The sequence below is a fragment of the Bombus affinis genome, chromosome 3 (assembly GCF_024516045.1).
Source record: "Bombus affinis isolate iyBomAffi1 chromosome 3, iyBomAffi1.2, whole genome shotgun sequence".
NCBI classification, from domain to species: domain Eukaryota; kingdom Metazoa; phylum Arthropoda; class Insecta; order Hymenoptera; family Apidae; genus Bombus; species Bombus affinis.
The window spans coordinates 1156773-1171798 of record NC_066346.1 but is presented as its reverse complement, the minus strand read 5'-3'; the positions used below and the strand labels follow the sequence as shown (position 1 = coordinate 1171798).

General features: G+C 35.8%; 1 protein-coding gene across 5 annotated transcripts; it reads right to left on the bottom strand.

The window, feature by feature from the left end:
* Positions 1 to 942: 942 nt before the first annotated feature.
* Positions 943 to 11263, bottom strand: LOC126914217 (uncharacterized). 5 transcript variants are annotated; one of them, XM_050717868.1, is made up of 5 exons: positions 11204 to 11263; positions 11041 to 11141; positions 4608 to 5130; positions 2560 to 2865; positions 943 to 2181 (listed from the first exon to the last, which is right to left on the bottom strand). In XM_050717868.1, exons 3-5 carry the CDS (start codon positions 5127 to 5129, stop codon positions 1780 to 1782), a joined length of 1230 nt encoding a protein of 409 aa, XP_050573825.1. In that variant the 5' UTR covers position 5130; positions 11041 to 11141; positions 11204 to 11263; the 3' UTR covers positions 943 to 1779. The 5 variants fall into 5 exon arrangements, with proteins under 5 accessions (XP_050573825.1, XP_050573821.1, XP_050573822.1 ...); XM_050717864.1 differs by lacking the exons at positions 11041 to 11141; positions 11204 to 11263 and adding an exon at positions 6843 to 7931; XM_050717865.1 differs by lacking the exons at positions 11041 to 11141; positions 11204 to 11263 and adding an exon at positions 6430 to 6836.
* Between the last annotated feature and the right edge of the window lie 3763 nt (positions 11264 to 15026).

Below are 15026 nucleotides of genomic sequence, written 5' to 3'. Positions count from 1 at the left end.
ATACTTTTTTGTCGCAAGTACGGGATCGAGCGGAAAATGCGAAAGCAAGAAGAACGCAAAGTTTCTACTGTAATGTAATTTCCGAACCGATTCGGAACTAATCGCGGCCAGCTACCGGAATTTTCTGCCACTGACGACCGAATAACCTGAATACTTCACAGGCGTCTAGTTTTTCTATTATGTCTTATTTTCACCCTCGGCGCTGCATCTTCGCTCCAACTTTCTCATACCTCGTGCGGAGAACCAAAAATCCACTACCGAATTTTTCCAATTCGCCTTTCCACTATGATTTACGAATCCCTCGACTCTCGGTTGACTACGTACATTTTTCAGGTCAATGCAAACAAGAAAGGCAGACAGGTCATTGGCCAACTAGACTAAAGGGAGAAGAAACTAAAAGGGAGAAACAGTGACGAATGTTGCAAAAAGACCTCTCTCGTCCGGATGACTTCTGTTCCATCGCGGATTTCTCTTCCATGCTCGGTAGTGCAGTTGCTGCTCGAGGCAAAGGCCACCCCATCGAGGCTTGCCACAACAATTTCTCTGTTCACGATGTAGGTTACCAAGACGATGCTTTCAAAGACCTTTTAGCCTAGTGCTTTACTGCCCTACAATAAATCAATTGCTACCGGCTGACCGCCAAGGTCGCACGCTTGCCCTCCAACAATCTTTTCGAAAGTACTCCCAATGTGTCCAATGGTTCGTACAATTTTTTCCTCGTTGGACCTCGAGACGACTTTGCAACTTGAATCGACACTGGCGATTAACTTCTTTGTTAATCGAGATTTACTGTTTCAACCCTTTTAATCGTTGATCGAAGGAACGCGTCGTCTTTCAAATGGTTTTATGAAAAACCAGCAACGAGGTGCGACGCGATATTTCGTAGATATTCGGTTAAAAGCGTTTAGGGATTTCATTTCTACGATTTATAACGTATACGTCTATGTTTTAATATCCTACGTTTAATTGTTCTTATACAAATTTCATATACTATGATATTCTCCTGGAGATTACAATCCTTCCATATATCCCAACGTTCAAGATAAACTCGATAAACTCGACTTCGTTATGTATTGAAAGTCTCTGACTTTACTTTTAGCATAATACCGTAGAGAAGATACATTCCAGAATTGAAAGAATGAAGAAAGAATTAATTTGGTAAGAATGTTGGAATTTTATAGCATGTTTTATTCTCATGTACGGTAGTAGCTGACAAAACTACTCGAACTCTCCCAGAAATTATTCCCTATCTTTTATTTCTCTATTATAGAAAACATTTTGAAATCTCGCTAGCAATGTAACTACCTGAGACCATCGCGATTACGCATATTGGTAAAGCTCTAAACGAATCTGTAAACGTAAATAGAAGTTATGCGATATCAGACATAGTAGGAAAATAGATACTTGAACAGCTTATTATTCGCTATCTTAATAAGCTGCAATATGTAACGAGAGTATCTGTACGTCGTTCAATGTACGTTTCAGATTTCTATCCACGCTGTATATTAATTTTTCGCAAAGTGTATGCCTGCAACAAATGAGCCGCGTCTCATTGCCGACAGAATTCCAAAATGTTTTCTATAATGCACGTAATACTATATTCGTATAAAAGGTTGCGTGATAAGCAGTCGAATACTTTCGCGAGACACCGTATTTGTAGCCACGTTTTACAAGATACGATAACAATATATGTATAGGCATAATAATGTTACAAAATAATGCCCAATGCGATCGAGAATAAATAATCTTCTTTTATCTCAATAGCTAAAACAAATCGTTTTAGTCGAAGTAACCTCTTTCATTCATAATTGGGATCATTTTATGCGCTAGTTTCACCGCGTCTGGATTTCTGAAAACGTCCATTTTAGTTTCACCTAACAACTTAGTCAATAATTCCTCGAAATCTTCGGTATCCTCTTTATTTCCCATCATTCGTAAATAAAGCACGAGACCAGAAAAAACAGCGTATATTCTTCTTTTGTGTATTGCTTCTTTTAACTGTTCCATCGTGGGCGGTTTTCTCTTGCAAACGATATCTTTCATAGTTTCTTCCAACGTATGCAAATAAAGTTTTAGAAAATGATCGTCGTTATCGTACTTTACGTCAAACTCTGGACAAATGTTCAAGAAGTATAACAGATCGATAACTGGAGACGTGTAAACAGCCATCTGATAATCGACCTGGAAAATACCCTATGGTAAAACAAGAGAAAGGAAAACAAAAATTCCGATTCTATGGCATAAGGAACGTGATCCGATGGCTTAGTTTTCATACGATAGAAGATCGTTTATCTTAAACTATTTGAAAATATTAATGCGATCCAAGTTTCTATATCGACTGGACTATGACTAAGATAGGACGAACGTATCGTATAAAACGCCACATAAATTTTCATCGTCGCTCTCTTAATTTCTCTTCGTACATTTTTTTATAGTAGATCTATTTATCGTTAGTCGATGAAAATAAAGTATATTGGCAACTTTCGTCGTAAGTATGCTGGAACTCCGTCCTTTTTACAAGAGAGTATAACACTGTATATGTAAAGGAACACGTATTACCAATAAGACTTCAATAGGTTGGCCTTTTTCGTTTTCTCGAAACATTAGATTATTTATCCAACAATCTCCGTGATTTAGTACGCAGAATTCATCCACGTCGTAACTATACGCATCGACACAACGCGTTCCGATAGTTGATGACAATTTAATCAGCTTATTCGCCGCGTTCGCATATTTTTCGCTCGACCATTTTTGTATTTCGTTAGCTATTCGTAGAAGGCTTACTTCCATCATTCGTATGAAAGCTTTCGGACATTTGGTCGATACAATTCCAGTATCTATAAAAGATTCAATTATCTGTGGATCCTGAAAAATTAATTCGAATTAATATCACTTAAAAATTGACGAGATTTCAGACATGCAGGAGAAATAACTTATTCAAGATGTAACCGTTAGTTACGATAAGTAACTGAGGAGAGTAATAAGAAAATATACTAATTTACTGCTATTGATAGTTAATGTAAAATTATTTCGCGTGATCCACCCTCAAGTTAAACGATGGATGATTTTTATACGTGGCTTCCAGAAATAGTTATAAACGAGAAGACCTGTAATTTTAAATGGCGATCGAATACACATATATACAACTTATACTAATACTAATACTAATCGCCTCGCTTAAGAATTTAAAATACATGTCAAATGTGATAAACTAATTTAAGAAGTCTAATTTGTTTAAACTGAAAGTTTAGTAGGAGCGCACTGGTTCTTCCCTCCCCCGCTGTTTCTTCGTTCGCATAATCGAAGACAATTTCCATATAACTGGATCTTGCTATTCGTTTGTTTGAATACAAGGTTCCAGAAAAACTAACAAGAGAAGCTTCAAAAAAACATAAAGAGAACATAAACAAACAAGTCTTTCCTTGCTTTTTATACCATAAGTTGAACAACGTTAAAATTGAAATATCTTTAATATTATTTTATCATCGAAATTGATCGATCGTCCGAAGATAAAACTACAAATATTTATTTCGCGTATAAAGCTACCGCCACGTTAAATTTCATTGAAATCCGCGAGAAGCAGGTCCGAAGCTTCCCTTGTAAGTTCAACGAGCTGAGATTTGTAAATACTAAGCCGAAAACGTTAATTCGTACGAGCGTTACGTCACACGTATAAGGTAGAATCGGATAATAGGCGTTCAGGAACACACACATTGTCGATAAACTGTGTAGTACTGTAATGACATTAGTTAGGATAAACGAGGTTCCACTGTTTTCCATGTACGTAAAAAGATGTAAATAAAAAGTAAATATAAAAAACACCGTAGCCTGACTCTACGCCTGCGGATCGGTGGAGATTTGTAAAAAGAAGTTCGTGGAAAGTTGCCCTCGAACGCTATAATTTCAATGTCACATTTCTTTCTATTCATCGTATCGTAAACTATTCATCGTGAGAATAAAAGGTCTCAAAGGTACAAAGACTCTGTACCAATTGACGTAAAGACGAACAAGTTAATTATAGCTTCTACTCTCGCGCCTATTCACCACTGTCGGACTCGCATAAAAATAGGTCGCTGCAACGCGAACCGCGCTTTTTGAAACGTGTGTTACTTACAAATAGAAACAGCTTCTCGGGTAGTATCATCCTCGATCGACAAAATAACGGAATTTCGGCTGTCAGAAATCCGCAATAGTCGAAAGATTTAATAGAAGAGGCTTGGCAATTAACGCGTGGACAGCAATTACTGGAAACCATATTATCGGCCTCGTTTATTCGCTTACGTCGACGACAAGTGCAACGCATTTACGATTTTTACGCCCTCGTCTCTTAGACGAAATTAATGGTGCGTAATGGTATTCCATCTCAACATAGTCGGCCGAACCGCCAATTGTTGAATCTTGGATCACGCAGATGTGCTTCCCACATGTGACGGCAGTGAATGTGGAAAATTTTAACATTGCAAATCATGCTCGAAGTGAATCGCGTACGAACATTTTTTTACAGATCTCCATAGATGCAGATGCGCAGAATCACGCTACGGTGATCTTTACGCTTAATTTTTACGCAACGTTTAGATATATCTTAAAACATAATGTGCAATCCGTACCTTTTCGAGAACTGCGACAGATCCAGCGTGTAATCTCGCAAGTTGTTCTATAACTAAACGACAGTGTTCAGACGACAATCCTTTCTGACGATCCTTCATAACGAATCCTCTGTTTATTAAGTTTTCCATAACAAGAATGCGAGGATTGTCAAAACCGCATAACAAGTTTGGACCGAGTTGATGATAAACGAATTCCTTCATCTTGGGTAGAACGTCACGCAGAACTTTCAATTCGATCAAAAACAGATTTTGTTGACGAACGATGTCGCGTGACAGTTCCCTCAGGGGTTCGGCTTTAATAACCAAACTGATGGATCTTTCCGACTTCGTTTCCTCTTTCTTTTTGGTAGAAGAAGCTGTGTATCTGATGTGTGCTTTATACAGATCACTAAGAAAGTTTAATCCTTTTTCTGACATACAGTTTAGCTGAATCTCCAAAACTCTAACAGTTTCATCCGATAACTTGTTTCGAAGGGCTTTCTCGATGATGGCTTCATCGATTTTCAAATGACTTACTTCCATTCTGAAAATATTTCTACGATATATTATACGATATATATATATTTCTTTCCGAATGTACGGTTGAATTCAATGTAAAACCCACGTCAATACCGGGATACCTGTATTTTACTTTTGTAATATACTAAATAGCGTTTATCGTGATACTTTCGAAATTATATTTGCTATTTTATCTAATACATCTAATAATCTAGAAGAGATTTCCGCGATCTTATTTACTTTACTTATCTTTTTATTACGTTCTTCCCGCGTTTATTGCATCTATTGCATTCATCACGTGTCTTTGAAACGCTACGTTATACAACGCTTCCTTTCTCTACGCTCTACACTCTCCCTTTCTCTTTAACGAGAGACATAATCATTGCAAGCGTATCGTTCACAAGTGTCATGTTTTCCACGACCCAGGCATCGCGTACTATCTCTATTACAATTAATAATCGTACAAAATTCTTAATTTAACTTTGTAAAAATGTAACTTCAAGCGTAGTGTTCGTTTCGAATCTACCATTCTAAAGTGCATCTTTTACTATTTTTACTTTTTCATTATAAAACACGACTGAACATACCTGGCGTTATATTAAGAACTCTTTCTACGAAGCTTTTCTTAATGTTTCTTACGGTGTAGTAACAGAATCAGATATCGGTCAAAGAATTAACGATAAAAATAAACAAAAAAAAAAAAAGTAAAATTCCAAAGAAAGAGAAGACACTGTAAGAACGCAAGTCACCCAGAAACTGAACAGCTGAAGAAGAGAGCTGATACTTTTATACCGAAAAGAAATGGAGTGTAGGCCAACGCATGTATGTGTGTATACGTTTAACAGTGAGAAATGAGATATACATATAGCTCCAATTCAATGATGTATGTCAGTGACGAGTTTCAAAATCAAATGACGCTGCTACGAAGCGAACAAAAGGTTGTGCTTCGAGTGCATGTATAGCGAGCAGTAAAATATATTCAAGCGGTAGTTTATTTCTCTCGCTGACGTACACTTTTTCCACGAACCTTTACCGTGGATGTTATTTGTCCATAAAATTCTTTGGCATAATTGCGTAGGTATATTTTTTTTGTTAAAATTCGTAGCAACTATCTTCGGTTTCTATCGAATCTTACCGAGTTTGTTAGTTTCTGTCGAATCTTGTCGAGTTCGATGGCGATTCTCGGCTATTTAATCGTACGAGGAATGGCAAATATTAATAAAAATCGGATCTATCGGAAATTTAACAAAATGTGCGTCGAGTTTTTCGATAGAAAATGAAATACCGTATCAGATGTAAGAGCACATAGTCGCATAAAACTCACGCTCGATGCTGAACAATCGCTCCTTTTATGTTCGCATAAACCTTCTTACACCAACTTCTAACCTTTTGTCTTGTTATTTCTACACTGTATATTTTTCATTTTCTGCGAGTATTTTGGTCTGATGTTACCTTAAGTTTATAAACATTCGGTACACTTTCACTCGATGTTTGCTTTTTCATTTAGAATTATTCTCCTCGAACAAATGCTTTATACCGTTTGTTATAAAAATACACATATAACTTGTATGTAGGAACATAGCATTCGACCGAATTATTCACTTTGAAAAGAAGTTGCAAAATGTTCTTGTAACGTTAACAAAGTACCAAGCACAAAAACACCAATGAAAGTTTAATTAACACCTTCTATCGATTATTGTTTGTTTTTTTTCAAATTTGAAGTACACTTTACATTACCTCGACGTTCCAAATATTTGTTGTTTAACTATTCCCTCTGGACGACGACGTTCGAAAGTGAAAGGAACTTCTGAATCGCAAGAGCGACTGTCTAATACGTAGCTTTCACGTTCGTGTACTACAATAATTGTCAACACTTTAAGTTTGGTCTCTTATAGGCTCAACGTACGAACGGTACATACGCGCTACGTGCTTGTACAAATACGATAGAGCTAACGTTTCTCTCCATTCGCCCAAAGAATTCTCTATGACTTAACAGGGCGAAGGCCATACTTAAACGACCATAAGTGATTGATATTAGATCTGTCGCGTTTTATCTGTTGTAATACGAAAGCACAGTTAGGATGGTGCATAACACGATTTGGGAAGTAATAAAGAGAGTGAAATACTTCTCGAGGAAACAGTATCGAAAAAAGCATTTACAATCGAAGAACATACAAATTCCGAGATTGAAACAATTCAAAGAAATTGTATCAGTTCCCGAAAAGCAATTCGCTGACACTTCATTTTTAGCCATTGTAAAAAATACACGTTTTACGTTAATTTATGTTTCTTCGCTGTACAATCGAATTGCGTTTAACCATAACGATTTTTTAAGCTAGATCTTCACTTATTGCGTATCCTTGTGTCGTAACTGATGTAAATTCATGATCCTATGTCAGCAGTTTTTATTTTATATATATAAATTGATATTAAACGCTCTTCTTATACCTTCACACATTTTTAGGTGGAGGAAGAATTAATTCTGCAAACTATTACATACTCTTTTTTTTAGGAAAGACGAAGAAACGGAGGAAAAACTATTGTTAGGTCCGATCAGAGCAGCCTCACAAATCATTCACAGTGCCAAAACTTTCAAACCTTGCAGCAGCCCAGGTCCTATCGTATAACTTTTATAGAGGGCCACAAAACAGCTACCGTATCTCTCATCTTGCCATTGCTTTTTTTTTCTTTTTTCTTCGTTTCCATCAAATTTTTGGGAACCCAAAATTTTTATGGCACATGCGGTAAGCCAAGAGTTGTTTCCTCGGTTACCGCATTTCCACGACCAGAAAACTTTTCCATATACCTCGAAAAATTGGAAAACCTCTGCAAAAATAATAAATCATTTTCACTCCCCCTTTTCGTACCTTGTTTTTATTTTTTACGAACGTCTACCCTTTGTTCGAACAACCACTGGCCGGTTAGAATTTCAAATCGGAACCAAACATCCGAGGATGCAGTATATGTCTGAGGAAGTCAACCTTTTTCATTCTTTTTCAGCATTTTCTTTTATTTCATCCTTAGATCGTAGTTGAGAAAACCTAATTTTCATATACTACCTGTTACATCAGTCGTTTATTTATTTACTATCGCACGTTTGTTTGGATATTCTTGCAAACGCCGCGTCGATTTGTTTACTCTCTCATTAATATGTATATTATTATAGTATGTAACCTTTTGCTTGTTAAACATCGAAAGAATAACGATATAATTAACAAAAGCGAAAAAGTAAAATAGGTGTAAGAAATATGTTTTATAAAGTACACTCGCGACGTACTAGAAACGAAATTATAAGTATAACGATAAATAAGCGTAGTATAGCGTATATATTTTACGTATATATTAAATAGCGTATACGTAAGTATTCATGAATAACGTACGTTGAAAGATCATTCATTTTTAAAAGAAGATAATCGTCAATCGAAAGTCTTACAGACCAAAATCGCGTTTCATTTAACAGCAAAGGTATTTTCATACCTATCGTACACTTATTTCGCATCGTCCTCTATGAATGAATGTGGTGGCCAACAGAAGTTTGAAGAAACGATAATACCTTGCTCATATTATAAATTTGTTTCGTTTAAATAAATTTCTCTTATAGAAGTAACGTCTCATTCGATCGAATATTTGTTCTGTTGGATATTAGTACGTTCGTTATTTTTATCTGTTTTCAGTTATTCCAATAACATTTTTCCCAAAGAGCTAAAGTAAAGTAGGAGCCGAAGGACCAACCTGATAGGAAAAACGTTTTCACCGGTGTCATCGATTACTATCGCCTACTAATAGCGATATACGGTAGAAGAGTAGAGAGATGCGAAGTTGTTAAACTTTCACCAATGGTGATGGCAAAGTAATGGACAGGAACGAAGGGAAGAAAAGAAGAGAAAGGAAGAAAAAGAAAGAGAGAATAAGATGCGCATCCGTGGCATGCTGTGAGCCAGTACGAGGTAGTCCAGCGCGATGTCTGTTGGCGTGGTGCGACACGATATGGCACGGCGCGGCGTGGCTTGGCATGCGCGCGCGCGCGCGCGTCCTACCCCCTGTGACTTTGTGGCACCCCTACCTCGCGAGGACCGTTTGTTCGGTTGGATTCGAGTTTACGACCCTGCTGGGCCACAAAATTTACGGTGCCCTCTTAGAAACGATCCAAACACGTACCGGTTCATTCGGAACACCATTTGGAAATGTGGCATACTTTGCCACGCGTATTGCCTCCGTGATCTAGGCTACCCTTCGATTCTCTCTTCTTTTTCCTCAGCCTCTTTTGCCTTTATTTCCTTGCTACGCTTGTACTTTTTCCTTTTGTCAGATCTTTGTTCTCTGCCTCGGACGACAAAATCACGTTCATCTGTGTAATCTTGTACGTTTTTCATGAAACTTTGTGTTACATTTCTTCGTCTGTCTCGAATAACGAAAATAAGGAATTGCCTGTATTTGCGTAAATAACGCGGTAAACTGTGACATCTTGGACAATCGAATGAAAAATATATTAAATGAATTTTGTGAAAATCTTCTCTATCCAACTATCTATCTATCTATCTATTTATCTATCTAGCGCGCGATACAGAAGAATGTTGTTCATTGTTGAAAGAAAAATAAAAATTTAATTAGACTCTTAAAAAATGTGCGCTCTGAATACAGCTTCGAAGCTCGAAGGGCGTTGTATTATTCAATCAGCTAGCGCGATGAGAGACCTCTCATGTGCCGAGCTTCTTGTGTGTAATCAAGTTAAAAATTTATATAAAACACTGCCGGATGATTGCGAACGATGCCTGGGTAGAGTGACATAAACTCGGTTACATAAAACAAATGCAGGAACACGCGAAAGGGAAGCCCCTTTTGTATCTCTGGAGCCAGTGTGCTACAGAAGAAACCCTTTCGAAGAATCTTTACATATGCATGGACCACCAATGATACCATAGAAAGTCGTCACCCCCCTACGTCGTCCAGCACCGCTCATTATGCTTTTCGTATGTCATAACATGATAAAATTTAAAGGAACATCGAGCTAGCCTTTATTTCTCTTATAAAATCGTATCTATGCGAAGTTATTAACGTTAATTCAAACATTTAGCCTGCCAATTAATTTCGTCCCTGTTTCCCCGAACCCGTTACGTCCAAAGAGAGATAGCACTTTGGCATTTCTCGTAAACGAGATTTATTTCGGTAATCTTTCTCACGAAACTCATTAGGCTACCACGAAAATTTCCAACAAGTTTTGACCAATTGCGTAGACCCACGAAGTAAAATCTAACGATTGCTGTAAACGTTTCGACAAAAGGAGATATGACCAAGGATAGTAAATGGTAAAACGAAGGACTTTCACCTTGAAACTTTCTCGAAAAGGAACAGGCCTGACCTGTCCATAAATCTGGCAAGATCAACATAGAATTTATCGAACTTGTACTTCCTTTGAGTAATGATAGTCGTTGTGTTTGCGTATAAATAATCGTAAAACGAAAGCAAGAAGTTTCTTGTTTACCATACCTCTTAACTGTTGTCCCGTTAATTTCGTTTGCAAACAACCGTTGTTTCCTGTGGAAAGTGAAAATTTTTCACAGCCACCCAATAACATTGTAAATTGTGCCTGAATCGCGATCCTTGTAGGCAAACTATTCATCGCGTTATACTGTACGGACTTTCTACTACCTGTAGTTACGTTACAATCGTAAAACTTCAGCATATAAATATCGTATAACTATTACTTAAACATAATCACTGTTTAGAATATTATATTTTTATGGCTCAAGACGAAATAGAGTAATCATCGTATATGAGAAGGGGCACGAGCCACGGATTTCGTTCGTCTCTACATGTTTATCAAGATCAACGTTCTATTTTCACTTATACGCGCAATCGGCTTTAAATTTCTTCACTTCAGAAGCGGACAGGGAACGCAAAAACGAAAAAGGAGAATATTCATAGAACCATGTACTTTGCTCGATCTTGTTTCAGAGTTATAGCCGCTCTTGCGTTAGAATAATCCGCGACACCTTTAGCTTCGTAGAAGATGCTCGAAATGACCACCCTCGGTTTCTATACGAATTCGCGATCTTTTAAAAATCTACTTAAACGTTCAAACGTTCAAATACAAATGCCTTCGTTGTCGATCCATGCTTTCCATGATACCGTTGCTGGCGTAACAGAGTAAAATATGTCGTCGATTAATTTTCACATACTAACTGTATGAATTTGACTCGATACCACCCAAAATCACTATGATCGAATTTATGGAAAGAATTTTTAATTCTTCTTTTTAACCTTTCCTAGCGTAACTCTCCCTCGATAGACTCTGACGAGAAATAAGTTAATTGATACACAATTTGAATATCTTCTATCGAGATACATCGTACGATACAATCTCCTATAACGCATCTTGTCAACTATCCGTAATAGAGAATAGCGGGGTTTAGCTCACTCGCTAAAATTAGCTTTCGTACGAACAACAAGGGCATCGAGATAATTCTCTTTATCTGCATCAATCAGAAAACTCGTCAAAGTTAATACCGCTGTCACGATAATAACGCCAGATGACGTGAAACCTTTTGCATGAAATCACGAGCTTCGAATATTTTCATATTAGAAGATAAAAATCGTACGAAGGAAAGAAAAAATTATAACGACGAAACGTAAGATTTTAATGTACGTGGCACATGTGTAATATCCTTTCCATCCCTTCGACACTTACGCATAGGGAGTTAAGTATACGTATTACATAATAAACGGGAGTAAAATCGCGATCATAATCTGTACGACTGAATAGCGCAGCGGGTTTCTGGTACCCTTTAATAGACTCGTATTTGTATTCATTGTGCTTTATGCCAAGTAAACAAAAACTAAACATTACAATGCCATATATAATCGTAATATTAGATTCGTGCATATGAAATGTTATGTTTCAATTCTGAAATTAACAAGGATACGTGCTCTAAATTTTGTTATGTAATTGTCGCACATCACGTTAAGATAAGAACAAGCAAATGATTTTTATAGATGTAGAATAATAAAATTGAATAATTTTTGGAGATGACAAAATCAACGTGCTTATGTGTATAGACTAACTTAATATCAAGATAATTAAAATCACATTAAAATCATATTTCCAGATGTTTTTTAAAACATATAATTATCGAGCATTTCAGTCGTATCTTTATTAAAATATATCTGTTTTTAAACAGAAGCGTCGAATTTTATTTTAAATTAAAATCTTCTACGAAAGCTGGCAACCTACGAAAGTTAAAAAAAAGAGAAAATTTCTTATTTCCTCCATTCCAGGAAACTACAAAGATCGTCGATCGCTGCGTTTAAACGAGGTTACCACGCATTTTAAACAAATTGTAATAAAAGGACAAAAATAAGAATTAGGATAGAGAAATTAAACCTCGATATCAGGTGGCTTATAATTAATGTTTTAAAGATAGGTTTTATAGTTTTATAAATACTTGTAAGAGCAGCGAGTAAACGTTGAAATCGTCGTTGAAGTTGAAACAGTGCAGTATCACGTGAAACTGTCAATTAGGAATCCGTCGGTCGATTTCAATATCTGCTGAATCGATCCTTTCCGACCGTTCATAGGTTGTCACAAGTAATTGTTCCGAAATTTGCTTACCTGTACTTACGACAAACAATTTCTCTAAAACATACATTTATCAAATTATTACAGATACAACGAATAGATCGGAGAACTTATATATAAATCTTATGATATATAATTAGATTTATCCAACGTTATTTATTTTATCAACAATTAATTTCGCGGTACCTTATGAACAATACGTTGTTTTAACAGTCTTTTTGCACACGAAATCATCAAATATCACTATGAACAAATTTTTTTATGTTACTCTCAACGAACAATAATTTTACCTTTGATACGAGATAATAAAAATACAATGAAAAGTATTTGTAACGAAGAGCAAAATTCTGTCGGACGCTCCTTACCATGTTCTTTGTTGTACATACAATCGGTCGTATTAAGAATAACATCTTTAGGAAAGGATTCTTTTAGATTTGTAGATTTTAGGAAGAAATTTTCACTTCATTTTTATTGAAATTGAATGGCAAAGTAGAAAAGAATCTTTAGTTTGAAGTATTTCGTTATTAAGTACTTTGTTAGTTCTTTCTTAGAATTTTTATATTTTAAATTTGTTTTTATTCGAAATTAGTAGTATATAAAGGACATATTCGGACACATTTTAAAATGAAATAACTTTTTAAAAATTGGACCGAACGACCTGACAAGTTTTCTCGAAAAGTCAAAGGATTAATTTATTAAAGTAAATAAAGCAAAATAAATTGTAAAGAAATTGCGATCGGTCGGAAATGATAAACATCACCTTTTATAACTTTTTATCCAAACCTGTAAGAACCTTCGAGAGGTTCCTTCAAAAAAAGCAATATCATTTATCCATAAATCTACTCCGTAAATTAAAAATGACGAAGACACCGTATCTTTTAATTCAACGGAAATAGCTTCTCATAATTTCTCCAAAAATAATGATTCCTTCTCTACTGTACAGCACTCGATACCGAAACTAAACCAGAATCGGACGATATTGTTACTAACAATACGCACTTAGGATGGATCAAGCAATGCGGTTGTCGATGACAGGTCGTCAGAAATTTTGATACGAATGTCAAATCTGTCGTAAAATACAAGGATTTCGCGATAGATTGTAACACCCTCGAGAGTTAACAATAAAGAGGAAACATTTCTCATGCAAGCTCTGTTATATGCCTCGTATAAGTGTGTATCTAAGTTATTACATCAACGCCGGAAATCATAGAATTACGCCAACCGTAAATTGGTAGTAAGAAATATAGCTTTGTCATGTTGGAACCTTGCATTACTATGTACGTATTTAACTGTAAGATAATAAACATCGTAGACAGAGAGGCAGATACAGCAATTATTTGTTTATAATCGATAAGCTAACTTCAAAGGCTAAGGTTCACCAGGAATAAATCTTTTTCTCTGTAATAAATATAAAAATTGTCCTATTAGATATTCATAGCGATATTATTAATGGGAAGAATATTCTCTATTCGAACAATTGTTTATCACGATATATAATATGCTCGAGATCGATTCGAAGATTGAAACGGATAATGTAATTTTACGATATCGGTAATACTCGAGACAAAATGAAAATAATGCTTTTTCTTATTAAAAGAAAAAATTTATTCAAAACTATATCGATCGACAGTATATATTCTTGTTAATACATAGGTACATGCATGTGAAAGTAGAGACAAGTAGGGTAATAAAGGGTAATATTAAGAGAAATTAAAAAAGATACTTGTTGGCCTGAACGAATATAAAATGATTAACAATCTATCTCATTGCGTTCCTCTAATAGTATAGTACGCAATTACGGTACAATAATAAAAAATTCTTATCATTCTTATAAATAATTTCAATAAGTTCACCAGTGAAAAAGATCTACATTTATATTTTTCTTGGCGTCTGTAGTTTAATAAATCCGTTTTAAATCGACAGGGAACGTCACTATCGGATATTAAATTTTACGAAATTTTCAAGATCTTTCCTGTTGCATCTGCTGTTGTATCCGTGTCGTAGATGAACCGGTATTTAAGCAGAATCGCATGCACGCAGATGAAATAAGAGATACTTTCGCAATCTTGTATCCGAGTAGCGATGATATTATTTAACAAACAAGCCGGATGGAAGACTTATCAGAGTAGTGTTACCACTAATCTTTGCAACGACTTTAACATGCTGCATGCCTGCATGCAAACTTACTCTTTAGTAATTAAGAGATTAAACTCTGTTGCCTGACACTGACTTACGACGTCCTCCTCTTGTCCCTTCGTTCCTTTTCAATTTGCACTTCTATTACATTACATATTTATGTAAATGATAACGATCAATCTATCAAATTACATATCTGTTATCTCGTT

Bases quoted from the DNA above. Each gene is read 5' to 3' on its own strand.
- LOC126914217 (XM_050717868.1), bottom strand. From the start codon at position 5,129: ATGGAAGTAAGTCATTTGAAAATCGATGAAGCCATCATCGAGAAAGCC. The intron at 2,866-4,607 runs GTACGGATTGCA...TTAATTTTTCAG, and splicing joins CTGTCGCAGTTCTCGAAAAG to GATCCACAGATAATTGAATC. The intron at 2,182-2,559 runs GTAATACGTGTT...GGTATTTTCCAG, and splicing joins AACCTATTGAAGTCTTATTG to GTCGATTATCAGATGGCTGT.